Source organism: Galeopterus variegatus, unplaced genomic scaffold (genome assembly GCF_000696425.1).
Source record: "Galeopterus variegatus unplaced genomic scaffold, G_variegatus-3.0.2 Scaffold1458, whole genome shotgun sequence".
Lineage (NCBI taxonomy): Eukaryota > Metazoa > Chordata > Mammalia > Dermoptera > Cynocephalidae > Galeopterus > Galeopterus variegatus.
Window position 1 is genome coordinate 305,455 of NW_007727569.1, and position 24,958 is coordinate 330,412.

The 24,958-nt window shown below is 46.9% G+C and overlaps 3 protein-coding genes across 8 annotated transcripts; 1 reads left to right on the top strand and 2 right to left on the bottom strand.

Moving 5' to 3' along the window:
• Positions 1-911: 911 nt before the first annotated feature.
• On the bottom strand, positions 912-4,360 carry CNPY2 (canopy FGF signaling regulator 2). Its single transcript, XM_008577189.1, has 6 exons — positions 3,836-4,360; positions 3,170-3,282; positions 2,880-2,995; positions 1,693-1,896; positions 1,439-1,535; positions 912-1,072 (listed from the first exon to the last, which is right to left on the bottom strand). Exons 2-6 carry the CDS (start codon positions 3,255-3,257, stop codon positions 1,029-1,031), a joined length of 549 nt encoding a protein of 182 aa, XP_008575411.1. The 5' UTR covers positions 3,258-3,282; positions 3,836-4,360; the 3' UTR covers positions 912-1,028.
• Positions 4,361-5,327: 967 nt separating this feature from the next.
• PAN2 (PAN2 poly(A) specific ribonuclease subunit) lies at positions 5,328-19,784 on the bottom strand. Of its 6 annotated transcripts, none has more exons than XM_008577190.1 (26): positions 19,693-19,784; positions 18,642-19,040; positions 14,944-15,113; positions 14,712-14,832; positions 14,462-14,539; positions 13,814-14,081; positions 13,060-13,402; positions 12,761-12,857; positions 11,746-11,865; positions 11,407-11,526; positions 11,015-11,143; positions 10,693-10,892; positions 10,436-10,581; positions 10,206-10,312; positions 9,893-9,991; positions 9,703-9,776; positions 9,456-9,597; positions 8,995-9,147; positions 8,818-8,877; positions 8,386-8,476; positions 7,438-7,595; positions 7,196-7,339; positions 6,904-7,083; positions 6,683-6,776; positions 6,178-6,375; positions 5,328-5,676 (listed from the first exon to the last, which is right to left on the bottom strand). In XM_008577190.1, the coding sequence occupies exons 2-26, from the start codon at positions 18,921-18,923 to the stop codon at positions 5,642-5,644; spliced, it is 3,609 nt and encodes a 1,202-aa protein (XP_008575412.1). In that variant the 5' UTR covers positions 18,924-19,040; positions 19,693-19,784; the 3' UTR covers positions 5,328-5,641. The 6 variants fall into 6 exon arrangements, with proteins under 6 accessions (XP_008575412.1, XP_008575414.1, XP_008575415.1 ...); XM_008577192.1 differs by having other exon boundaries at positions 10,448-10,581; positions 19,693-19,783; XM_008577193.1 differs by having other exon boundaries at positions 5,329-5,676; positions 9,004-9,147; positions 10,448-10,581; positions 19,693-19,783.
• A 3,349-nt stretch (positions 19,785-23,133) lies between these two features.
• On the top strand, positions 23,134-24,669 carry IL23A (interleukin 23, alpha subunit p19). Its single transcript, XM_008577196.1, has 4 exons — positions 23,134-23,461; positions 23,688-23,789; positions 23,960-24,106; positions 24,218-24,669. The coding sequence occupies exons 1-4, from the start codon at positions 23,300-23,302 to the stop codon at positions 24,377-24,379; spliced, it is 573 nt and encodes a 190-aa protein (XP_008575418.1). The 5' UTR covers positions 23,134-23,299; the 3' UTR covers positions 24,380-24,669.
• Positions 24,670-24,958: the final 289 nt, after the last annotated feature.

Sequence of the window (24,958 nt, forward strand, 5' to 3'; positions counted from 1 at the left end):
CTTCAGAACCAGGATGTTTAAGAAATTTTCAAAAGAAAGTGTATTTCAGGTTTTCATCCCTATGCCCCAATTCTCTACACAAAGTAAGTGGGGACAGACTTCTACTCCAGACTGACAATGGTTAGTGATAGAGATGAGAAAAATATACTTTATTGTTGCTGCTGGCATCAAATTTAAAAGCTTAGGCTAGCAAGCAAGACCTTTCATTAAATAACATTCCTTACCTCATCTGTCCCTATCCGATAAAGCCCTTACTTTTCAGCTGAGTTGGTCACATCCATTTTCCCCTTCCTGTCTCTGCTCTTGTTGGTCCCTCCATCTAGAAGGGCAGGGAGGGAAGAATAATGCATGTCCATTATTTCCTTCAAGACCAAGCCCCATCTTAGTTGATGTTTAATCAGCATGAATACAAAGAATTTCTAGAATCCTATATTACCATACACTTACTTATGTTTCCTTGCTTATTTCATAGAGGTTCCTCTTTTCTCCATAGTTAGACTCTAAACACATTGTATTAAGTGGTCACTGAATAAATGCTTATCTAAATGCTTATTCTGAAGCAGAATCTCAGAAGGTAAAAGAATTAAAGGTTCAGGCTGGGCTGGCCCATGGCTCTCTTGGAAGAGTGTGGTGCTGATAACACCAAGGCCATGGGTTTGGATCCCTATATAGGGATGACCAAGTAGCTTACTTGGGAGAGCGTGGTGCTGACAACACCAAGTCAAGGGTTAAGATCCTCTTACTGGTCATCTTTAAAAAAAAAAAAAAAAAAAAAAGGTTCAGGCCCCTCCTACCTTTGTGCTACACCAATCCCAAAACTCTTCCCCTCTGTTTTCTTTCCTGTCTATAATCCCCTACCTTCAAGCCTAATGTAGGGGCCAATTCTGGGCATGAAAAGACAACACAGTTTGTACTTTTGGTTTCATATTTTTTCAGTTCATTTCAGTAAAAACATAATATAAAAGGCATTGCCACCATCTTCCCCTCCGGGGGTGATCCATCAAGCCGGTCTGGGCTGCTCCAGTAGTTCATAGTTCATCATGAGATATGTGCAGGGCATGGTCACATAGATCTGCAAATAGTACATAATACTTTGAAAGAAAATTCTACTCTCATATTGATATATGCCACTATCAAGAAAATACCCAAAACCAAACTGGCATATACATCAACCACCATCCTTCAGATCATATGCTTATAAATAACAAAACATCCCTACTGCCCTCTCACCTGTATCTCAGGTTAGGGAGCCACAAATTCTGAGAGCTGACAGAAAGAGAATAGAGACAAACAACCCAAGTCCCTAAGCCAAGGAAAATGGAGGCCAGTTCTTGAGCTAATATCAGAGGATTCCGGTAAGGGGAGGTGGGTGGAGGACAGGGAATGTGCCAGGTTCCACAGGGCTGTGAGAACAGGAGATAAAGTGGGGGCAGCTTACCTGTTCGTTTACTACAAAGTTTGTCTTTAACATTATTGGCCTCTCGGGAAAAGAATTCAATGAGTTCATCCTCGTATTCCTCCACAATGCTCTCACACTGCCAACCGAAGGGAGAAACAAGTGACACAAGGCAGCATGAAGAGGCCTCTTGCCTCTACCTCTAGAGAGGACCAAGACATCAATCCAACCTTCTACTTTGGCCCTCAATAACCCCACTAATTTCCAAGAAACAGCTACCCACTCCCATAGCTCACCGCAAACTTGAGGGTGCCGCTGATATCTGAGTCAATTCGGATGCCCTGTAGGTCCAGTTCACTGGATTCTCCATTCCGGCCCACTACACGTACGTAGTTCTTGCGGTGGGTGGAAGGGTCAATCTGTTCCCCATATTCCTTCATCCGGTCACAAACCTCCTCTAGCAGCTCTGTGAGGTGGGCCTCTGAGCGAGCATAAGGCACCTAGAAATATCCTCATCCTTGGGTCACTCTCTTCTACCTCTGTACATTAGTAATTTATATCCTTACTTTTCCTTCTAAATCTAGCTCAATCAACCTATTCTAAAAAGCCTTTCCTAATTAAAAACAGTATGGATTATTTGTATAGTTTCAAAGTACTTTCAAATATATGACCTTATTTTACCTCATCATACAATCCTAATAAGACAGGTATCATTAGCTCTTAGAGACTTCTTTGATTAACCCTAATCAACTATGTTCTTTTTTTTGAATTCCCTTAGTTTTTATTGATGAAGGTAATTTTTTTTGTATGAAAGTGAGATTAATACCTGCCCTCAGTAGGAGAGCATTTAGAAAGGTAGTGTAAGCTCTGAGGATAACAATTATTAAAGCACTTCACGGGGCCGGCCTATGGCTCACTTTGGAGAGTGTGGTGCTGATAACACCAAGGCCACGGGTTTGGATCCCATATAGGGGATGGCCGGTTAGCTCACTGGGTGGGCATGGTGCTGACAACACCAAGTCAAGGGTTAAGATCCCCTTACTGGTCATCTTTAAAAAAAAAAAAAGCACTTCACTAGCATTGTAACCTTAACGTTTACATATTACTCACTAGGTACAGCTTTGTGTATGTTTTATGTTTTCAACTAGAATAAATTTCCTAATTACAAGGATAAGACCTTTTATTCTTTTTGAATGAATGTTCATACGTATACCACAGTACTATAGTGAAAACAAGAGTCATGTGGATTAGGGATGAAGAGAAGGGGGCTGATCAAGGCTCCCTGTCTGCTAAAAAATTCTACAGCAGAAACAAAGTATTAAAGTTTGAAACCAGGAAGTATGTGCGCAGGGTATAAGCCCCCAGATTGCTCCAAACGAGACAGAGCCCAATCTTTTAGACACTTCTCTGGGTCTTTTTTCTTCATTTCTATTAAACCAAAGCCCTTCTTAATTACTTTCTCCAGGAGAAGAGTAACAGTTACCTCCACCACTGACTGGCTGCCATCTGGATTGATTCGGAAAGATCCCATCTGAATGGTCTTCTTGGGATCCACCTGGGCAATTTCCCACTCTAGTTCATCCACCAGAGCCCTGCAAGCTGGTGCAAGAGGAAAAAATGGGGGTGGGGGTGGAGGGGGTAGTGTAGAGGGTAGGGCGGGAGGAGAAAGTGAATCACCCCAGGGATTTCCATTCATCCTTTTCCCAGGCCTTGGATCTCATGCCCTCCCAAGGCTCTGCTTCCTCCCACTTCTCCTTCTCTTTGTGCCTTTACCTCCACAGTGTAGATCCTGGCTCTTCCGAGCCCAGGCAGTTCCCAGCAGGGCCCCCAGAAGCAGGGCCAGCCAACCCCAGCCTTTCATCTTTAGGGTAATGGGGTCGCTCCACCTGGGTTTTGGTGGAAATAAAACACAGGTGTGAGGTGCTGACTATATTTTTCTGCCCCACCCCACCCCACCCCCATTCCAAGGCCTTCAAAGGCTTCAGTGTGACTTAGGATCTACTTCCCAGGCAATGGACTCTGTTGCGGCGCCTGAGGGCCCTGATTCCCCCAGGCGGTGGGTGGGAGCGCGAGCTCAGGACTTGGGGCTAGTCCAGGAACTACGTCGACAGGTGAGGCCCCAGTTGCTGGTACTTTAGTACTGGATGCCTAGAGCTCACAGGGCTATGCGGCAGCTATGGGCGGGAAGCTGGCGATTACGAGAGGACGACAGGCACAGGGGAGCTGCTGACAAGGAGCCTTAGGCCAGGACGCCGGCGAGGAGAGCACTCAATAACTAGGGCCTATTTGGACCCAGCACCGAAGATTCCTGCATCCCCATCTCCAGCCTGTAAGTGACTGCCTGTGCGGAGCAGTCCGCTAAGGGTTCCGCCATTACTTTCGCTCCAGTCCACCCCCAACCCTCACGCCGGGCGCCTCCGCCTTCCGCATCTTTCCCACCTCTGCTCCCAGGGCCGCCGCCGTGGCCCAGGCGATGGAAGACGGTCGGACTCTCACTTTGGCCTCGGTGCCTCCCGACCCTAGTACCTAGCTGCGGGGGAGCGGGGCTGTCCGGGCTTCTCCAGAGCGCTTCGGCGCTTTCCAGACACAGGCTGCCCCGACGACCACCTAACCCAGCTCGCCGGACCCTAACTGACACCTAAGCGGGGCTCAGGTATGCTACCCTGAGAGCCCCAACCAGAGACAGACCCCAAACCCTCCGCTGCAACCTCTCGCGCGAACAGGCAGCTTAGGAGCGGCTCCGAGGCAGCTAGGACCCCGCTCGATAGCCGAAGGACCCAGACTTGCGTGGCGAGCAGTTCCACGTGACCACCAGGGGTCAGCAGAAGAATAGGAGTGGCCTGAAGCGAGGACAGAGTTCGGGCATGCTGTATGGAAGTCGGCGGGAGCGCGTGCGTGCCAGTGTACGTGAGCTAAGACCTTCAAGACCAGAGGTGCGCTGCTAGCGGGGAAGAAGCCCGGGTTTCAATACACCGGAAACTATATCTCCCAGGAAGCAGCACTGCAACACCAGACAGAACCTTTTGTCAGTATACACGTCCTAAGGTATCTTGGGACCTGTAGTTTGTCAGCTTACACAATTTAACAGGGAAACCATACTATACAGTCTGCAAACAATCTGAGTTAGGGTTTTAGGCAGCTAAATCAAAGACCTAACATTGTCCAGGAAAGACATAACCATACTCCTCCCATATCCATAACTTCGGATTCCAGAGCTTTACCTTCATTTCTAGGTGGGGTTTTGAACACAACTGTAGTTTTTCCAGTTGTAATAGGAAGCCAAAACAAAGGAGGAATGAAGTCAGAAAACCCCGCACTAGCAGCTCTCTAATGAGATAGATAATAGACAATATTTTTGCTTTTATTTTATAAAACATGCAGTTTAAAACAAAGTTTTAAAAATTAACAAAACTTGGTACAGGATAGTGGATGGAAGACAGATGCTTCTCAGCTGTCAGCAGGAATAAATGAAGCCAGCAGCCAAGCTTTGTCCAGGACCCAAAGGCCCTTTTGGCAATGGTGTTGGCAACACTGGTCTGCTTGGGCCACCAAGACTCCGCATGCTGGTCCCTCCAGGCATCCCTCAAGCAATTGGAGACTTGAGCTAAATCTCGAGTTACTGTGCTATCTTCTGGCACTGTCCAAGACTTCAGTCCCTAGTCATCTAGGAACTGAGAGTTTTGGTTCTAGGAGCTTCTCTGCCTGGACATTATCTACCCAGGATATTTATTAAGAATACCAATTCCGGGCCGGCCCAGTGGCGCACTGCTACAGTGCGCTGCTTGGGAGCGCGGCGGCGCTCCCGCCCAGGGTTCGGATCCCACATACAGACCGGCCGCTCACTGGCTGAGCGAGGTGCGGGCGCAACACCAAGGGTTGCGATCCCATTGCCGGTCCCAGTCCGGTATGGGCGCGACACTGAGGGTTGCGATCCGTTGCCGGTCACGAAAAAAGACAAAAAGGAAAAAAAAAAAAAAAAAGAAACCAATTCCTTGCCATCTGGGTCAATTCTAGACTCTTGTTTCTGGCCGCCTATTCTGCAAAGGATGAAGAAAGAATCTGGCTCCTAGAATCACTGCAACAATTCTGCTGCATTCTAGTTCTATTAATAGCACCATCTGGAGACCCTGAGTGGGTCCAATTCTGGAAGTGGACAGCGTATAGCCAACTTGGGAAGCCATCTCCCAGTTCTGGAGCAACAGAACACTGAAGGGAGTGGGTAGTGGTTCTTTGGGGCAGGGTAGGTCAGAGTGCCAACACCGAGGAGAAGACAGCTGCATCTGTCAGAGACAAAACCAAGAGCATGACTCTTAAGGCGAGGGGAGAAAAAGCACCTTCCTGTACAAGTACTTCTTACGAAGAAAAAGTGCAAGAGAAAAGTGGACATAGACCTTCCCCAAACATTTTAGAATCGGGCAAGAGGAAGTTATATGACCAATGGAGAGTTTTTTTTTTTTTTGGACTGGTAAGGGGATCGCAACCCTCGGCACAGTGTTGTCTGCACCAATGCTCAGGCAGTGAGCACACTGGCCATCCCTATATAGGATCCAAACCCACGGCCTCGGTGCTACCAATGGAGAGTTTCAATAATAAACTCTTATTTCACTAAATGTTAGGAGCATTAAGTGCTTTGTAAACTACTAAGTGTTTTACAAACATAAGGTACGGGTGGTAGTGTTATCATCATCATCATCATCATTATTACTATGGTGGTTATAATCTCCATATATGCAATCAAAACCCACCCATTCTGGTTTCCCTTGTCCCATCCCAAACCTTACTCTTGGGACTTGTCTGGCCATCAGGTTCGGGCACCTTCCAGTCCATCTTCCGGCCCTTCTCATAAAGGCCCTTGAGCACCTTGTGGAAAGACTCAGGCTCGGTCCCATTCTTGCTTAGCTCCAGATACTTTCGGTAGAGCTGAAGGGCTGTGCGGGCATCCTCAATACTGTCATGGGTTTCCCCTTGAATCTTCAGGTCTGGGGTAAGTAGAGGTGGAATAGTTTAGGACCTAGCAAAGGGAGGTAGGAACATGTCCCCCCACTCCCACCCTGACTTCCAGAAAACAATAATAAAAAACCTGTCTGCTCTTTTTTTCCCCCGCTGGCTGCCTGTAAGGGAAAGAGTCAAACATCTTCCCTAGAACACAGAGGGATACTGAAGCTAATTAAATCCATTAGTAACTCTCACCACTAACTCAGAGTCCTCTTTATTCCCCCTTGGTTCTCCAATACTTTTCCTGTTCTTAATGAGTACCATAGCGGCCAACAAGGCAGAGCAACTCACCCAGAAAGTACCAAGCAAGGAATCGCAAGGAAATCATTCGTTTTCGGGGCATGTGGAATAGGTAGACAGTGTCAAGGACTTGGTCCTTGGGCACCTTGCAGGAATAAAAGAGTGGGAGGCTTAAGGTAGGGGATCCATAACTTCCCATTCTCCAAAAGCACAATGTATACCCTGAGTGGCCCACCCTCAAAAGAAGACCCTTAAAAGAGCCCTGCACAAACCATGAGGTTGATGACCCGGAAGTCCTTCTGCAGGCCATGACCCACAAACTTGACTCCAATGTCAATGAGAAAACGAAGCTTTAAGTAGGTAGATTTGAGAGTTGTGAGGTGCTTGGAGGAAATTTTGGCATCAAGGTCTCCAGGCTTTATCCCTGAGTACTGAGTCAAGTAGTCCACCACCTAGGAAAAGGACAAGTCACTCAGGAAGTGAGATGCTGAGTACCCCCCTACCATTCTTCCTGGGGTTCTCAAGCACACGGTCTGCCTCACTTCTATCTCCATATCCTAATACCTGCTCCTGGGTAGAGATGTAGTCATCAATGAAGGGGATACCCTCATTGGGTCCCTGGCCTCGAACACAAGTAATCCTTGCTACTGACATCTGGCTTGGTTTAATGGTAGACTTGGTACCATCACTGCGTAATTCTGCTTCCTCCTACATGAGAAAAGTTAATTAGGAAATCAGAGAAATGCTTAAAACTCCTAATATCCTCAGAGTTCTGTTCCCATGCTCCATCCTTTTGGTCTGGTTACCTCATTAAGGGTGACAAACTCAGCATCCAGGCCCACCAGGTCCCCAACCTGTGGCATCTCATTCAGCATCAGTGGAATAAAGGTAGTATGTGTTTTCCGCTGCTTCCGTGCCAATGAGGCTTCAGCCAGCAGGACACTTGCCTCAATAGGGTTCTTGACTGAAAGGGAGAAGGCAGAGGACAGAGGTCTGGGGATAAGGAAGTGACTAGGGGAGAGAAGCCCAGGGTGGCTGATCAGAGACTCTGAGCCTACACTGTGATCCCTCAACTGTGATCCCTCAATAATCAAAGCATGTGAGTAAAAATATGTCTGATGAAAGGAGCTGGTAGATAGAGCAGTTAAAACCAGAAAATTATCAAGAAGTATGCTAAGAAAAAAACTAGAAAGATGACAGAGAAGAAAGTAAGATTTTCACTTTGGACATTTGTTTAGAAAATACAGAAAAATAAGGTTAACAGAGAAACTATGGTTTAAAGGTAACAAACAGGGACTTAATAAAGAATTCAATTCCAAAAGAAGAGATCTTCACTTAGGGATCAGAATGGTTAGACTCAAAATCATGACCAAAGCCATTTTGATCGCAATTCCACCCTCACCCCTTCCCCACACCACCTTCAGGATTTCCTGCTTCTAGATTTAATGGCTGATAAGCAGGATTCTCTTTAGTATCCCTGGAAATATTAACACTCGTTACCCATCCTTTTTTTTTTAAAGATGACCGGTAAGGGGATCTTAACCCTTGACCTGGTGTTGTCAGCACCACGCTCTCCCAAGTCAGCTAACTGGCCATTCCTGTATAGGGATCCGAACCCATCAGCACCACACTCTCCCAAGTGAGCCATGGGCTGGCCCTACCAATCCTAAATACTTATAAGCTATGGTCCCAGATCTCTTCCTGAAGCCCAATCTAAACTGCCCATACCCTTGGGTCTACTATGTACCACTTACTGTTCAGGTTGTATCTGGAATTAAGATTCCTTTTGACGTAATAAAGGATAGCAGGTACTTTCCAATTCATGTCAAACTGGACAGCTTCATGCTTTAGAAGAGAAAAAGCACTTATGGCCCATGTATATGCCCCTTTTTCCTTTTCCCCAAATCAAACAAAGGCCAGGTCTCAGGTGCTATTTTTAATTCTACTAATGCTTTTTCTTCTTTTTTTTTTTTGGTGGCTGGCCAGTATGGGGATTCGAACCCTTGACCCTGGTGTTGCAACACTGTGCTCTAACCAACTGAGCTAACCAGCCAGCCAATGCTTTTCATTCTTGAGGATCCCTCCCACTTTCCTTCTTGAATCTGCCTGGCACTCTCTAAGGCCCTGAGAATGAGGATGCTAGGAAAGGGGAGATGAAAGGGGAAATGCAACATGTTGCAACTAACCTTATCAATAGGTTCAATAAGAAAGTCATTGAAGAGATACCACTGCTGGTGAGTAACGCCCTGTAGAGATACAGAGAAAGACTGATACAAAAGTGATGGCTGGACCCCTCTGTCTCAGACTCAAGGACAGACCCAAGACTCCACTGTGGCCATCCCCAGGAGTATCCCTGCCCTTACCTCACTTACCTCCTTGCGTTGGTGATAGGTCTCTCCGACTTTGATGTGAGCTACCAGGCTGCTCCCTGTGCGTGAGTCCAGGATGTGTACCACAGTAGCCATCAGGTCATACACATAGACACCATGCTCCTCCTCTGCCCTGGCTGGGCCCCACTGTGAGGGTGGTACCCAGGCTGCTAAGCTAAGTTTAATGATGGAGAATGAAGGGGAACAGGGACAGAGGACAGGGAGGTGGCGGTATTGGGGACGGGGGACCAGGGTAGGTTATCTCCATCCTAGCCCATCTGTGACTCCCAACGCTGAACTAAGTCACTCTGGAAAATCCCACAACTGGTAAATACTAGCCCTTATTCCCTTCCTTTTCCCTATACTAAGTTCCACCTTCCCCTGCCCTGTTTTACCTTCTGCCAACTTCTCTCCCTTACTCCCTCTCCTCTTCCCTGTTTTTCAACAACCTGCACCTCATCTCCATCAGTCCAATTGCAAACATCCAGTCCTTTGTTTCTGGTCATCTTCATGCGAATGGAGAAAGGAAGCCAGATGTTCTTTAGCTCCTCAGTGGAGGGACACAACAGCACACCCTCTGGACTCCCTAGATCCTTCCTATCAGGACAGAGAATGGGGAATTTATTCTGAAGAAATCTGGACAGTGACAAGAGGACTCACTGGGTAGTTCAATCCTTTGAGAACTACCACGATAGCACCTACCAATCAGCCAAGGCAAATTCCTTGTTCTTAGAGATTTCTCCACCATGCTTCTTTACTGTCATCTTGAAGGCAGCCTGAACACAAAGGAAAAAACATCTGATTCCTCAGGAATATAATAATATATGGAGGTCAGAAGGGGAAGAAAACTAAAAAGTACTCCTAAAGCCCTGTTTCCAGCCCTGGTCCTTACCTCAGCCTGCATTCTCCAGAAATCAGCCTCTTTCGAGCTGTTTACCTCACAATTGATGACAAGGATATCTGGCAGATGGCGGATGTTGCGGGTCTGAACCTGAGAGGGCAAAACAAACAAGGAATGGCAGAGAGTCTACATGGAAAGAAATCTGGACAGGAACAGTAAAACCTAGGTCTGCATCCTCAAACTGGAGTTCCTCCCACTCCCTATAGATTCCTGGATGGCAATATTGACATAGCTAGCCCCAGATGAGATCATGACTAAGTCCCCAACATTGCAGGACTCTAGTCCAGGGCAACAGCCCACTCACCGTAGGCTGATACTTTTCACAGTTGTCACACCAGGCCTGTGTATTCTGCTCCAGGCAGATGCTTCGCTTCAGCACCTGAGCAAAGTCATAGTTCTTCCCAGTTTTATCTGAGGGGAAACTGGATACTTCACTCCAGATTCTCCCCTCTGCCCTCAATTAGTTCCCCAACACCCCCTCCCTGATGTTACAGGACATCTGGGGGAGCCTTCCAACCCAGTTGCAGGGTATACCACTGTTGCTACCCTCAGGGTAGGAGAGTGTGAAGAGCAGGGTGGATGAGGCTCGCACGGTCTCACTGCCACAGCGGCAGAGGCTGCAGTTCTCCATCTCACAGCTGAACAATTGCCCAATGACAGAGTCCCCCGATGAGCAAAAGCTGCTAAGAGTGGGGAGGGCAATATATGCACACTGAGGGAGCTAGGAAACCCTTTAAGGTACAGAGGGACCTGTCATGGTGGCTTTAACTATTCCTATCCCAATTCCATACCTGCCTCCAACACCTCGATAAGCCTGGGGTACTTCCAGCTCCTGCATATCCTGATGCAACTGAGTGAGAATGAAGCGATTCCACCTCTGAATGAGCCTGGCCAGATTGCCCTTGCCTGAAGCCTCATCCGAGTCAGCCAGGATCAGACCAAGGGCTGAAGCCTCAGGAATGGTACGGAATGCGCGAAGAAAATTACTGCCCTGGAAGTGTGTTGGTGGGAAGGCATTATTTTCTCTTTTATGACCATTTGCACAGCAATGTCTTTACCTATCCACCTCCCTTTCCCTTCCATTTGAAACATCCCAGGTCTCTAGGCACTGACCTGGCAAGGGTCACCACGAGAGAGGTCCAACATGTGGAAGAGGAAGCCCAGCTCACATGCCAGGCAGAACTCTTTCTGGCAAAGGTGGTTCTGGATTAGACAGCGAACGGGCTCCAGGAAATAGAGTACCTGAGGGAAGAGCAGGAGAACTGGTACAGGAAACTGGGATAAGAGGCTGAGTGAGCTGGTAGAAAATACAAAGCAAGAGTCCACTGAAGCAGTGGAGCTCACAGAAGGGGACTTGAAGGTTATGAGGGCAAGAAAGAATGGCAGAGGAGGCCACAGTAAAGTGGGCTGTGTTGAGGAGACCTGGAAAGAGTACAGATTGAGGGGCCACACGGAAGAAGAAAGGCAGTAGGCACATTCAAGTCATAGGAATACCCAACCCTTACCTGGATCATGCAGTTACAATAAGCATTAGGGATGTGGGGCTCTAATCCAGCAAACAGAGTCTTATTGTAGTGTTTGAAGTCAAAGTCCTCCAGCCCTAGCTTGGAATATTTGATGGTCACCTGAGGTAGAAACAGTCTGAGCAGAACGAGGATATCCTCAGAGTTCCCCAAATCTTCCCAATACCCATAGCCTTTCCTAGAACCTCCTTCCTGGGTTCAGAGTTGGTAGGTGAAGGCCTCTTGACTATCTGAATCCTCCAATCCTTTCTCAGATGACCCCCTTCCTAGGGCACCTTTCCCCACAACCCAAAGTGCCCCTGCCTTGGTGTCCCCCAGCACCTTGCGGTATTTCTTAGAAACGATGTGGAGATGTGGCTCCTCTTCCCGCCCTACTGGTGACTCAGTGACCTGGCTGAAGCTGTCAAATTCACTGTCTGATTCCTTGAGTCGGTAAGGAATCTAGAGTTTTAAAAAAGAGGTAATCTTGTTGGATGTTTTATTCACCTTGGGTTTCCCCTGCTTCTTCATCCCAACACTGAAATAGCCAAGTCCTGAACCTTCTATTTTCATCAGATTCTCAGCATCCATTGCTTCCTTTTTGTTTCCACTGCCATCATTCTACTTCATGGACAACTGTGATGGCTTCCACATTGGTCTCCCTATATTCACTCTATCCAGTATACCAGTACCAAACCAACCCTCCCAGAATGCTACTTTCAAGTGCATCATTTCTTCCACTACATACTGCTGTTCAAGGCTTCACAATCTAGCCCTTTCTAACCTTAATCTCACTTCTTCCCAATACCAACAGTTGCTCCAGTCATACTGGTATACTCGTAGTCTCCCTCAGACAAACCTATTGCATTTAAGCCTCTTTACTAATACTGTTCTCTCATCTTGAATATTCTTCTTTGTTACTATCTACTTACACATATCCCATCTTTCCAACTCAAAATCCACGTCTTTCATTATGCCTTCCCTGAAGACCCTAGCATTTTCAGGGTAACATTTTCCCTCCAAACAGCTCTGTCACTGAATGCTTATAACATTCCTTTAGTATTTAATAAAATGTAAATAATTTCTGATATGGCTATGTCTTACCTTCACCAACCAAACACTAAACTTCCTAAGAACAAGGACCGTATCTCCTATATCTTTTTTTTTTAAACAGTTCACACCATATCCATCTCCTATATTTTTGAATTCTCCCTAATACCTAGTATAGTTCCTTCAATTCAGTAGGCCCCAAAAGGCCCTTATCAACTGTCTAAAAACAAAAGTCTAGTAAAGGAAAAAGACAGGAGAAACACCAGTGAGCTAGAGTGGGGGCTGGCCTTCCCCCCTCTGGACACACCTGATTGCGCAGCCTGGTGCGGGGGTTGGGTGCATAGCCAATGAAGCCCACTTTCTTCATGGTGCGTAGAATCTCTGCATCCACAGGTGGTGCTCGCCTATAATTCAGTATAGTTCTAGGGCCTGAAGTGCTATGGTGTCCAACCATCCACCCCCAGCCCCCAAGGGTCCAGGAAAAAAGAAAATACTGAAGGTAGACAAAAATCAGGAAAGCAGTAGAATAATAACAGGGCTTGCAAAGAATTCTGGTATCTCAGCCTTTTCCCCCACCCTCCTTTTGGCCTAGAGGGAAGATACAACCTGGGAGCTGGAGCAGAGTTGGCAGCAGGCCAATCAGAGAGAAGTGTGTCAGTGGTGAGTGGGACAGGAATGAGGGAAAGAGGCAGCAGGTCCTGGCTCCAATCCAGAGGAGGCAGTGAGTCCACGAGACAGGGCAAAGCAAACTCCGTCTCACGGGAGTAGGGGTTGAAGGAAGGCTCGGGGGAATCAGTCCAGAGGTGCACACAGCCCTCAGAATCTCCAAAGGCCAGGGCCTGCTTGCTGGCTGACACATCAAACGTCATTAGCAGAGGCCCCACAGGATTCACATGAAAGATGTCTGCTGGGTTGGCCAGGCCTGTGGGCTCACAAAACTGGCACTGCCCTAGGAGGGAGGAAGAAGCCCACTGAGCCCTGGAAAGTGAAAGGGAGCCATCCTTTTATGCTCTTCCTACCCTCTTCCCGATATCAAGGCAATATGGGCCCCAAATCCATACCTAGAGATAGACAGAATGCCTTCTGATACCTTCCCATAAACCACAACATGGTTTGCTACCCAGCAAAGGGCAATTCTAAAGTTATTTTGCCTACTCCATCTTTATATTTTCCTGTGGTCCTCACACCCAATGAGAAAAGAAAAACTCTAATCTCTGACCAAACCCAAGTGAAACCCTGGGATCCACATGAAGGTTACTTCTTTCCCCAACAAAGAGGTTTCTGGGAGAGTACTCTTCCTGGTGTCTAGTTCTCCTTTGCTCATTGACCCGTTCTACCCAATCCTATATCCTCTTCATACCTGACTGGGAGATAATAGCAAGACGAGAAGTATACGTAGGGATGAAGCGCAAGAAGGCAGGATCCACGTGTACTTGAAGTGGCGTGATAGCACGCATCATGCGCAAATCATACACCTTGAGGAAACGGTCGCAGGCCAGGCCAGTGAGGCGGCTTGAGAAGCCACAGGCAGCCAGCAGGTTACCATGCACATCAAAATCCGACAGACTCCCTGAAAAAGCATCGAACTCATGCTCCACCTTAAAAGTACGGAGGTCTCGTAGGGAAACCTAAGGAAGAGATAATGCTGTTATATGCCTACTCTGTTACAAGGAAGAATACTTGCTGCCTACCTAACCCTGTGAGGTTCCTACCAAAGGAAATAGGCTCTAGGATATGGACAATTAGAGCACAAAAAGAAGCCAAGAGCTAGAAGGGACCCCAGAGAGAGCTCTTGTTCTCCTTTTGCCTCCAAGGCACCTAGTTAGGACAGAAAACATCAGGCTGCAAGATAATTTCATAGTATAACATGGCTGAATAGGAAGTGAATTCAGTCCTCTCATCCCTTATCTCGAACCAAACTACACCCCCAGAGTTGAGGGAAAAGAGCCCAATCAGATATCTCATGAAACAGGGCCCTGTGGTAGGAGGAGAAATGGAACTTGGCTACCTTGCCAGAGGTGTGGCCACAGAAGAAGAAGCGATTTGTCTGTCTCATGATGGTGACTCCAGGTGTCTCAACTGCATACTGGAGAGGGAAGCAAGAGAAACCAGTGAGAAGAATTTTTCTCATGGACCAAAGGAACGGAAAGGTCACACCCATATCTCAGGCACATTCCCAGCCCAAGCATACCCCGTCCCCCTTCTCCCCGCAAAAACGTCAAGCCCTACTATAGGTCTTTCCTGCCCTAGGCTTATACCTTCTGAGTCTCCTGTACAGTGTTAAGATCAATCTCCAGTATGTGGTTCTGCAGCCCACCAATGAGTAGAGTGCTGCTGTCAGTCAGCAAGAGACTGTGCATATCCTCACTCTCATCCAGCCTGTGGGGGAGGAAAGGCTAAGGGGCCAGGGTCTTGCAAGCTGCCAATCCCTTAGCCTTCCCACTGTATGAGGTACCCTCTTTCCCAGTCCAGAGCTGAGAGGCCACTTACAGGTAATCAAATATAATAAGGCCCCCACGGGCCATATACTTGAGGTTGCTCTTGGTGAGAAAAAGGATACCATTTTCCAGGCTCTGGATCTGCCGAATGTCATCACTGCCATTGACCTGAAAGGATGAGTAGCGCTCCAAGGCTGGGCCAAAAAATGAAGTGGCATGGCCCTGTAGGGAATAAAGACATCAGAGACAACCTAAGTGGAGGGGCAGGGCCATTCCAGATGCAAGTCAGGGACTGGGCGTTGCTCAGCTTTTCTCCTTTGTGGCTAGAAGCAATTGAGGAATAAAACTAGGGACCAGTCAATCATAGTGATAAAGACACTGATAATTTTGTCTTACATTTATTGAATGTGTTACAAAATACTTCTGTAAACTCTACCTCATTTTATCCTCACAATGACCCTGCTGAATAGGTAAGGCTCAGTTGATTAGAACAGTGTTCAGAAGGTGAGGGACATGGTCTAATCCTCTGCTGGCCAGCTTATTATGTTTCACAGTCAAGTCTTAATCTCTACCAGCCATCTGGGAAATGGGTACTGTGGGTCACAGGCTGGAAAAGAGAAAATGTGAAACTCATTCCTCCCTTGGCTTCTATGACACCATTCACTACTAGTTTCTCTCTTCTTAGTTCATACCTTCTCCTTATTTTTTTTTTTTTTTAAAAGATGACCGGTAAGGGGATCTTAACCCTTGATTTGGTGTTGTCAGCACCACGCTCAGCCAGTGAGCGAACCGGCCATCCTTATATGGGATCCGAACCCGGGGCCTTGGTGTTATCAGCACCGCACTCTCCCGAGTGAGCCACCGGGCCGGCCCCATACCTTCTCCTTATGTACTCCCTTTTGACCGCTCTTGAAACATGGCTGTTGCCAGCACACTATCTTCTCACTCTACTTGTCTTCCTAGGTAATGTTATCCACTCTCACAGTTTTAACCATCCATCTTAAAGCTGATGAATATCCTTCCTTAGCCGAGACCACTGCCTCAAGTTTCAGAGTATGCATCCAAACGCAGTAAGCCCTCTATCTGCAAGTTCCCCATCCATGGATTCAAATAACTGCAGATCAAAAATATTTGGGGGGAAAAAAAAAAAAAACAATAAAAAACAACAACACAAAATTCAAAATAAAGGTCAAAGTTTCAAATGCCCGTACAGGCCAGCCTCCAAAAACAAAACAAAACAAAAGTTTTAAAAATACAAAATTTAAAAATACTGTATAGCAACTATTTACATAGCATTTACGTTGTATTAAGTATTAGAAGTAATCTAGGGCCGGCGCGTGGCTCACTCAGGAGAGTGCGGTTCTGAGAACACCAAGGCCCCGGGTTCAGATCCCATATGGGCATGGCCGGTTGGCTCACTGGGTGAGCGTGGTGCTGACAACACCAAGTCAAGGGTTAAGATCCCCTTACCGGTCATCTTTTTAAAAAAAAAAAAAAGAAGTAAATCTAGAGGGACCGACCCCGTGGCGCACTCGGGAGAGTGTGGCACTGGGAGCGCAGCAACGCTCCCGTCGCAGGTTCGGATCCTATATAGGAATGGCCAGTGCGCTCACTGGCTGAGCACGGTGCGGGCAACACCACACCAAGGGTTGCGAACCCCTTACCGGTCACGAAAAAGACAAAAAAAAAAAAAAGAAGTAATCTAGAGATGATATAAGGCATAAGGGAGGAGGATGTGCGTGAGTTATATACAAATACTATGCCATTTTCTATAAGGGACTTGAGCATCTGTGGATTTCAGTATCTGCAAGGAAGTGGAGGATGGGGGTTGGGGTCCTAGAACCTATCCCCAGTAGATACTGAGGGACAACTATACCTACTAAATATCTCTCCTTAGATATCCCATTGGAACCTCAAATTCATTACATCCTAAATTAAATTAATTGTCTTACCTCATTTCAATTCTTACTATGTTCTCTGTAATACCATGATCTACCCAGTTGACTAAGCCATGTATCTGGTAGTCAAGTCCTATTTATTTTACTTCCTAAATATTTCCCAAATCCATTCTTGTGTACCTATCTCTACAGTGCTTCCTTTAGGTCTTCATCATATCTAATGTGAACTATTACAATAGCCTGCAAACTGATCCTACTGAATCCTGCCCCTTAAATCAAAATCCACCTCAGCACTCTACTTAGGATGCAAACCAGACTTTGTCGTTCTGGATAAAAAACTTTCAATGGCCTAATCGAATCCAAACTCTCTCTCTTTTTTTTTTTTTTTTTGTGGCTGGCTGGTATGGGGATCTGAATCCTCAACCTTGGCGTTACAACACCGTGCTCTAACCAACTGAGCTTACCGGCCAGCCCCCAAATCCAAGCTCTTTTTAACAGAGAATATGAAGTTCTCTAGAATGTTCTTTCCTCGGCTATCTGCCTGGCTACTTCCCTCCCTTCTAGAGGGCCTCGAATGGTCACCCTGGCCTGCATCTAGGTCTCTATTCAGATATGACTTTATGAGAGAGAACTACCCTGACCAACTACCTAAAATAGCAACATATCCCACCCTTCATTACTTCAAGTCCCTCACTGCACTGTATTTTTAAGAGTATAATCAACACCTGATATATTGTATATATTTTTGGTTTACTGCTTATTCTAAACCTCGACCTTAGAGCAAGTTCTGGCACCTTGTTGGTGGCTAAAAAAACACTGGTTGAATGAATAAATGTCTACCTCTTCAGCTTTGGCTTCCAGTCCAGTAAATCCTTATTATGTGTAATTTCTACTCACCATGCTCATATATCACCATTCTTGGGAATCTTTATCCTGTGCCAAGACAGCCTCTTCTCCTCTCCTTCCCGATTCCTATTTATCTTTTAAGACTCAGTACAGGAGGCCTCTCTGGCCCTCTTCCATGCTCTCCAGCATCCAGTACATATTTTTACCCTGGCACTTAGTACTATGAAATTTTGTTTTTGTCTTTTTTTCCCCACACTGTCTTGTAAACTCCTTAAGGTTGAGGATTATGGTTTTGGGGTGTTTTTTGGCAGCTGGCCAGTACAGGGATGGAATCCTGGACCTTGTTGTTATCAGCACCACACTCTATCCAACTGAACTGGCCAGCCCTGTTTTATCTGGTTTTATCCCCCGTGCCTAGCATAACAATAGACACTGCCTACTGAATTGAATGAACTGCAAAAAAATCCATCCCTTCTAATGGAAAAACAATTCATGCCCTATGAAAGGTAAATTAGTAAAGCAAGGATAGCACATTATTTCTTACAAAATCTTTGGGCTCCATAGCATGTTGGCAATATGGATACACATTTTTAAAAATTAACACTGATAACTGCTCTTAAGAGTAAAATCAGCCAGAGAAGACAAAATGATTCCATGTAAGATATGCAGAAACATTCGTTAAACATTATATAATTATAAAAATGGAAAACAAAGGAGGGAGATTAGAAATTGGATTAGGATGTCTACAGACTTCAAGGTTAATCAAAACATGGGATGGGCACACTGTGGCAAAAGTAGGATGCTTTCTGAGAAAGAATACCTATGTAACTCATGCCTGGATCCTAGAATCCCCCTTTCTCCCTCCACCCCACTCCCTTGGCTTGACTTAAGACACCCAGCTAGCTCTCATCACTTCAACTTGGTTCTGGTAAATGTCCTTGGTCTAAGACCAGATAAAGACCTCCAACATCTCCTTTTGGTCCTCACAAAGGAGTACAGTTCTTACCCCATGGCTCCCCACCCACAGCATCTCCTCGTGCAAGTCAAAGTGAGAGACGGAGACAGGCACGCCCACTTCAGCCACCACGCTGTGCAATTCAGAGTAGACACCTTCCATTATGTGCACTGATTCCTGGACAGGAAGAGCCTCCAAGGCCACTCCCTCTGGGTCCAGCTCCACATTTTGTAGCAGACTTGGGTTCAGGTGGGCATCCAGGACAGGGTCCAAGGCAGAATGCATGGCTGGGGAATACTCTGCCAGTCCAGGGTCCAAACCCTCAAAGTTCATGATGATGATGGCAGCTGATTAGGCCAGTGTCACACCCTCCCTTGCCACAGTCCCTTTAGATGCCTGACCCAACCTTCAGCAGGACAGCAGTGGTGGACCTAGAACAGACATCACGGCCTGCAAGGGGAAAGACGTAGCTGAGTAAGGAATGAGCACAAGTATTTGCACTTAGTGTCTCCTAGGTTATGTGGACGGGAGGGAGATGAGGCAGACAAAAGGGATGAGACTGCCAGGCACAGGATGAAAAACAGGCAGGAAGGGGATGGGCAGTGGGGTGAATGTGGGAGAACAGGTATCCCTTCCTCTCCTTCTCTCGGCCCTCTGGACTCCCCACCATCGCACTATCTAACTTAATCCTTGACTTCCCTTTCACCTCCCTTCAAATCTGCTCACTTGCCTGGTTCAGCCCTGAACCAACAGGTGAAGTGAGAAGAAATTGCGGAGGTTAAAGTTAGGTAGAAAGGTCTAAAATGCTTGTACCCCATAATTGGGGGATGAGGGAAGTTGGGCGGTGAGAACAAGAGAAGTCACTTTCCCAGAATCCTCTGTAATAGTTACCCAGGATTCTCTACCGAGAAACAACAATGGCTACATACGCACAATTGGGGCGGGGGTAGGGTACGGTGATGGAAACGGCTAGCTACCCAGAATTCTCTGGGGGCACTAGAGAAATCGGTTACCCAGAATTCTCACCAGGCAGCGGGGAGGGGGAAGATTAGGGCAAGGGTCAGATGTGTTCCTGGGATGCTTACGGGGAATGGGTCATTACCAAGATTTCTCCATGGCGGATATTTCGGAGCGCGTGGACATAAAACGAGTAGGGGGAAAGCAAGCGCTGTCAGCTCCGCGGGAAATTCCAGTTTCCCCAGTTCTCCCCCGCGCTTCAGGCTCAACCGAATTCTACGTCGAGAAAGGCGTCGTACTCCCAGTCGCCGCTTCCAATCAGGAAAGGCTCGGGCGCGTCTAAGCCAATCAGAAGGAGCCAGATACTGACGGCTCTGAGAGAAGGCGTGTGACGCAGGAGCTGGGCGAAAACGAGGTTACGGGGCGCCGATGGGGACAAACAGAGGTAGATCGTGGGCCTGTCTGTTGTGAAAAGTGATGCCTTCTGTTTTAATCCTTCTTTAATAAAATTAGCTCTAGACTTAGAAACTGAACTTTTATGTTCCCTATAACTTTAGAAACTCTAGAATAAGGGGCGCTCAAGGCAAAGCACTGGGACTCGACTGCTGGGTATTCCCAGCGTGGCTTAGTCCACCCCCTCTCCTCGCGGTATTCTTGTGAGCTACTCGCCACCTCTGACCTTGTTGCCCACGAAACTCGCTGGCATTTCCTATCATTTCTAGATATGGGAGAGAAAGAAGGAAGCGGGAGCCAGACCCCTGACAAGGCCAAAGTGGCCGCATTTTCTACGATTCTAAAGGCATCCGTCTAAAACTCCCAACCGTGATTGTTCCCTCCCCACAGGCCCCGGTAATATTCCCGGGGAGCAAGTCTCCCCTGGCTCTCAAATTCCCCTAGCTCGTGGAGTTGGACGTTATCCCTCGGTGGGGGATGAGCACGGCAAATTGAAACATTTGCCTTCCCAAAACTCATACAGATTTACCATCAACAGGAATTCTTGGGGCCTATGAACTCTAACTGCTTTGGAATGAGTCCAAGTTGTGAGATATCTCAGGGCACTTTAGTTTAGCTGTTATTACTGTTTTTGGAAGCCACATGTTGGGACTCTGGTGGAAGAAATTCCTCACAAAGGATAAAGTTTTAAAGCATTTCTCTCTCTCAATAAAGGCTGGTAAATTGAACTTCATAAAAAGACCCAAGAATTTGACTTTCAGGACCAAGAGGGGTTGCAGACTGAGTCAGAAATCCTAGAGCAGAGAAAAACACTTTAATTCAGAGGATCTCCCAAACTGATCTGACTTCACAGGTCCTTGGATTTAAAATCTCAAAAGGTGAGTGGTGAGGGACCTAAGACAATTCCTACACTTTAAGAAATCTCCATATTGAGGTCACAAATTGAGAGACTTCACAGATCCATGAGAGTTATACAGCCTGAGATACCTGGGCTAAATAAACTATAATTACAGATACTCTCGTTTCTCCTCACAGTATCCAATATAATGCAGTGATTAAGAAAGCAGGCTCTGAAGCCAGATTGTCCGCACTGGAATTCTAGCCACTTAGTAGCTCTGTGATCTCTGGCAAATTACTTATCTCTGCACCTCAGTCTCCTTATTTGTAATATGGGGATAATAATTATACCTACCTTCCATGGTTGTTTGAATTAAATGGGTTTATACTTGTAAAGTGCTTAGACCAAGTACTTGACATAAAGTGAGAGTTGAATAAACTATATTAGCTATTGTTATTAACCACCTGGGGGAACTTCAACTGAATTTGGAGTCTGGGCATCCAACTGGAAAGACCTGCCTAGGAGGGCCTCCTGAAGGAGATTTGCATAACGGTTGAGGCCCAGCTGACGTCAAGGGTTCCTTGCATTTCCAGATCAGATGTAGCCCTGGAAATAGTTCCTGCCACAGAACAGTCCCACAATCCCCCCACCAACCCTGCTTCCTACCCAGCTCCTGCAGCACCAGGAAGTGAAACAAAGAGGCAGAGCCCCGTGCCTCCAACTCACCCTTGTCCCTCTCATCCCATCCCCCAGGGCTCCACATCCTCCTCCTTTTCATCTTTCATCTCTTATCTTTTAAGGCTCCCAGAAGGGGGACCAGGAGTGAATAGAGCATAGGAGATACACACAAGTGAGGTGAACTCCCCCGTCTGCCCTACAATTTATTCCATTTGTGTCTATCCTATGTAAGGAAAGGCAAACCATTTCTAACCCAAACAGATAATTCTCTGATACTGGAAATGTTTCATCCAGAAGGTGGGTTTACCTCAGAATCATATTTTTTTTTTTTCTTAAAAAGATGACCAGTAAGGGGATCTTAACCCTTGACTTGGTGCTGTCAGCACCACTCTCTCCCAAGCGAGCTAACCGGCCATCCCTATATAGGGATTCAAACGCGTGGCCTTGGTATTATCAGCACCACACTCTCCCAAGTTAGCCACAGGCTAGTCCGGAATCATAATATTTGAACCAGAATTTTCACTGGGCAGTTTTGAATAATTCTAAAGAAAGGGACACCTCCATTGAGGTGCAAGTTTCTCAGAGGAAAAGGGTCAATCTCTTGGGAAGGTTTGGGAGCCAGCTGTGTGGTCACCCATGGCCTCATTCTGACGTCCAAATTGTTCTGGGACCCTCCTCTGGGGTTGGGGCAGTCCCAGCTTTGGACCACCCTCCACTCCCACACCAAACCTCACACTCTCAACTGTTTAACTGGTTGTTGCATCAGGGAGGGTGATGAAATCAGTGTCAGCGGATTTTACCCATGGATGCAACAGGCTGTAGGACCGGCCAGGGTCACTGACACTGTGTACCTTCAACTAGCCACAACTGGGCTTCCTACCATGGAGTAGGGACTGGGTGTTGGAATGTCTAAGTTGGATTTCCAGCCCTTCCTTATACTGAGGAATCGAGTGGTTCTTAGCCAACAACCCTCTTCCCACAAGAGCCCTCCTAACATCCACAGTAAGGCCTGAGGTCTGGGAGCAATTACACCTCATACTGCACTTAAATGTCTTCCCAGTTCACAAACTGCCTTCATATCCATTCTCTTCTATTATGCCAGGACCATGCACTGAAAATAACACTTTCCAATGGAGAAAAAGAAGCCCCCTTATTCTTAGATAGGGGGCATCAGGTAGGAACAAACTTCATTCCGCACTGAGCTCACCATCCTATTGGGAGCTGAACGAATGCTTCTGTTTCAGTTTTCCTCAGGCAGGAGGTGAGGAAATTAGGTTTGGAATGGAGTAGGAGTACAGCTTTGAGAGGCAAAAAGATCAGGCAAAGATTAAACAGGAAGGAACTTGAGACCAGATAAATTTAAATGTTGGTTACTCCCCCATCCCATCTTCTACAGCCATTTCGATTCCTGGAGAGCATTACACATGTGTTCTATCCTAGGCCTCTTGCCACAGCAACCACACGACTCATTTCCCCTGGGACTCAGGCTACATACCTGGGCTCCCCACGAAGGGGGATGATGCAGGGAGGGGAATCCCACCTGCTGTGAGTCACCTGCTAGTATAAAGGGCGGGCCTTGCAATTCAGAGACCTTAAAAAGAAACTCAGAGACAAAGGGAGAAAAACAACAGGAAGCAGCTCAGAAACTCAGTGAACAGAGGAAACCAAACCGGAGACGTACAGAATACAGAGAAGCAGGTTCAGAGCAACGGGAAGTGGACAGAGATTCCACAGGGCTGGTGCAAGGCACAGAGCCAGCCAGATTTAAGAAGCAGGCAACGAGATGCTGTGGAGCAGAGCTCTGATACTGCTGTTGCTGCTGCCCTGGACTGCTCAGGGCCAGGCTGTGCCTGGGGACAGCAGCCCTGTCTGGGCTCAGTGCCAACAGCTCTCTCAAAAGCTCTGCATGCTGGCCTGGAATGCACATCCACTAATGGGACACATGGTGAGTGGCAGCCCCTGGGACCAAATGGGAACCTCTCCAAGTCCTCCAAGGCTGCAATGGAAGACTCTGTAGCCTTGGGTGAAAGCTGGAGGGTTGAAGGCCATCAGGGAGTGAAAGAGGACAGGAAAGTGGGATTCCTGGGAATGTCATAGGCCTGAGGGTCCAGGTAGGGTTCAAAAGTACTTATCTTACTTCTTCATTCTTCCTATCCCTTCCTCCATTCTAGGATCTACTAGGAGAAGACGATGATGAAGAGACTACCAATGAGGTCCCCCACATCCAGTGTGGAGATCGCTGTGATCCCCAAGGACTTAGGGACAACAGTCAGGTACCATTAAGATGAGGCTGGGCCATGACAGAGAGAGAACTGGGTACATGGCTGCACACCATGGTGAACTAGAAGTTGTGTCTGAGATTGGTAGAGAACTGGGTGAGTCTTCAGTGAATGGGATAGGAAGAGGGCATCCATCTTCTTTCATTACTTTCTTCTCTCCCTAGTTCTGTTTGCAAAGAATCCACCAGGGTCTTATTTTCTATGAGAAGCTGCTGGGCTCAGACATTTTTACAGGGGAGCCTGCTCTACTCCCTGATGGCCCTGTGAGCCAGCTTCATGCCTCCCTACTGGGCCTCAGCCAACTCCTGCAGGTATGAACTAGGAGCCTGGAGGATGGGGACTTGCAGATATGAGAGACAGAGGCTTTGGGTGGGAGGTTCAGGATCTAGAGTCCTCTCTGACTGTATCCTGTGTCCTTTCAGCCTGAAGGTCACCAACGGGAGACTCAGCTGACTCTAAGTCCCAGACCCAGCCAGCCATGGCAGCGCCTCCTTCTCCGCTTCAAGATACTTCGTAGCCTCCAGGCCTTTGTGGCTGTTGCTGCCCGGGTCTTTGCCTATGGAGCAGCAACCTTGAGCCCCTAAAGCCAACAGGTTAAGGATGGCATCCAGATCTCCATGGCTCAGCAAAGCCATTACACATGTGAGCCAAGAAGTTAATTAGTCCATTAATTCTAATGGGACTTGCATATGTTGAAAAATTACCAATACTGACTGACTTACAATGCTGACCTATGACAAGGTTGAATATTTATTAGATGGGAAGGAAATTTGGGGGATTATTTATGCTCATAAGAGCAGTTTGGGGAGGATTATTTATTATATTTATACTGAATTATGTACTTTTTTTCAATAAAGACTCATTTATGTGGCTATCCGAGTTTAATTTCTAGGCCTAGTTGGGAAAGAGAAACAGTTGGAAAAGTAGGGCCAAGGGAATATGCATCCCTCTCTTCTACTCCGAAGGACTAACGTGGAGAGTGACATTTTCTCATGACCCCCAGGGTATAGTATAACTGGATCTTTGGTTAAAGTGTGTTGTTCTAACACCAAGGTCAAGGGTTTGGATCCCCATAATGGCCAGCCACCAAAAAAAATAACTGGATCTTTTTGGTATTAATCCCTGTATGGCTGAGCAAGCAGAATGGGATTATAAGGGGTTGA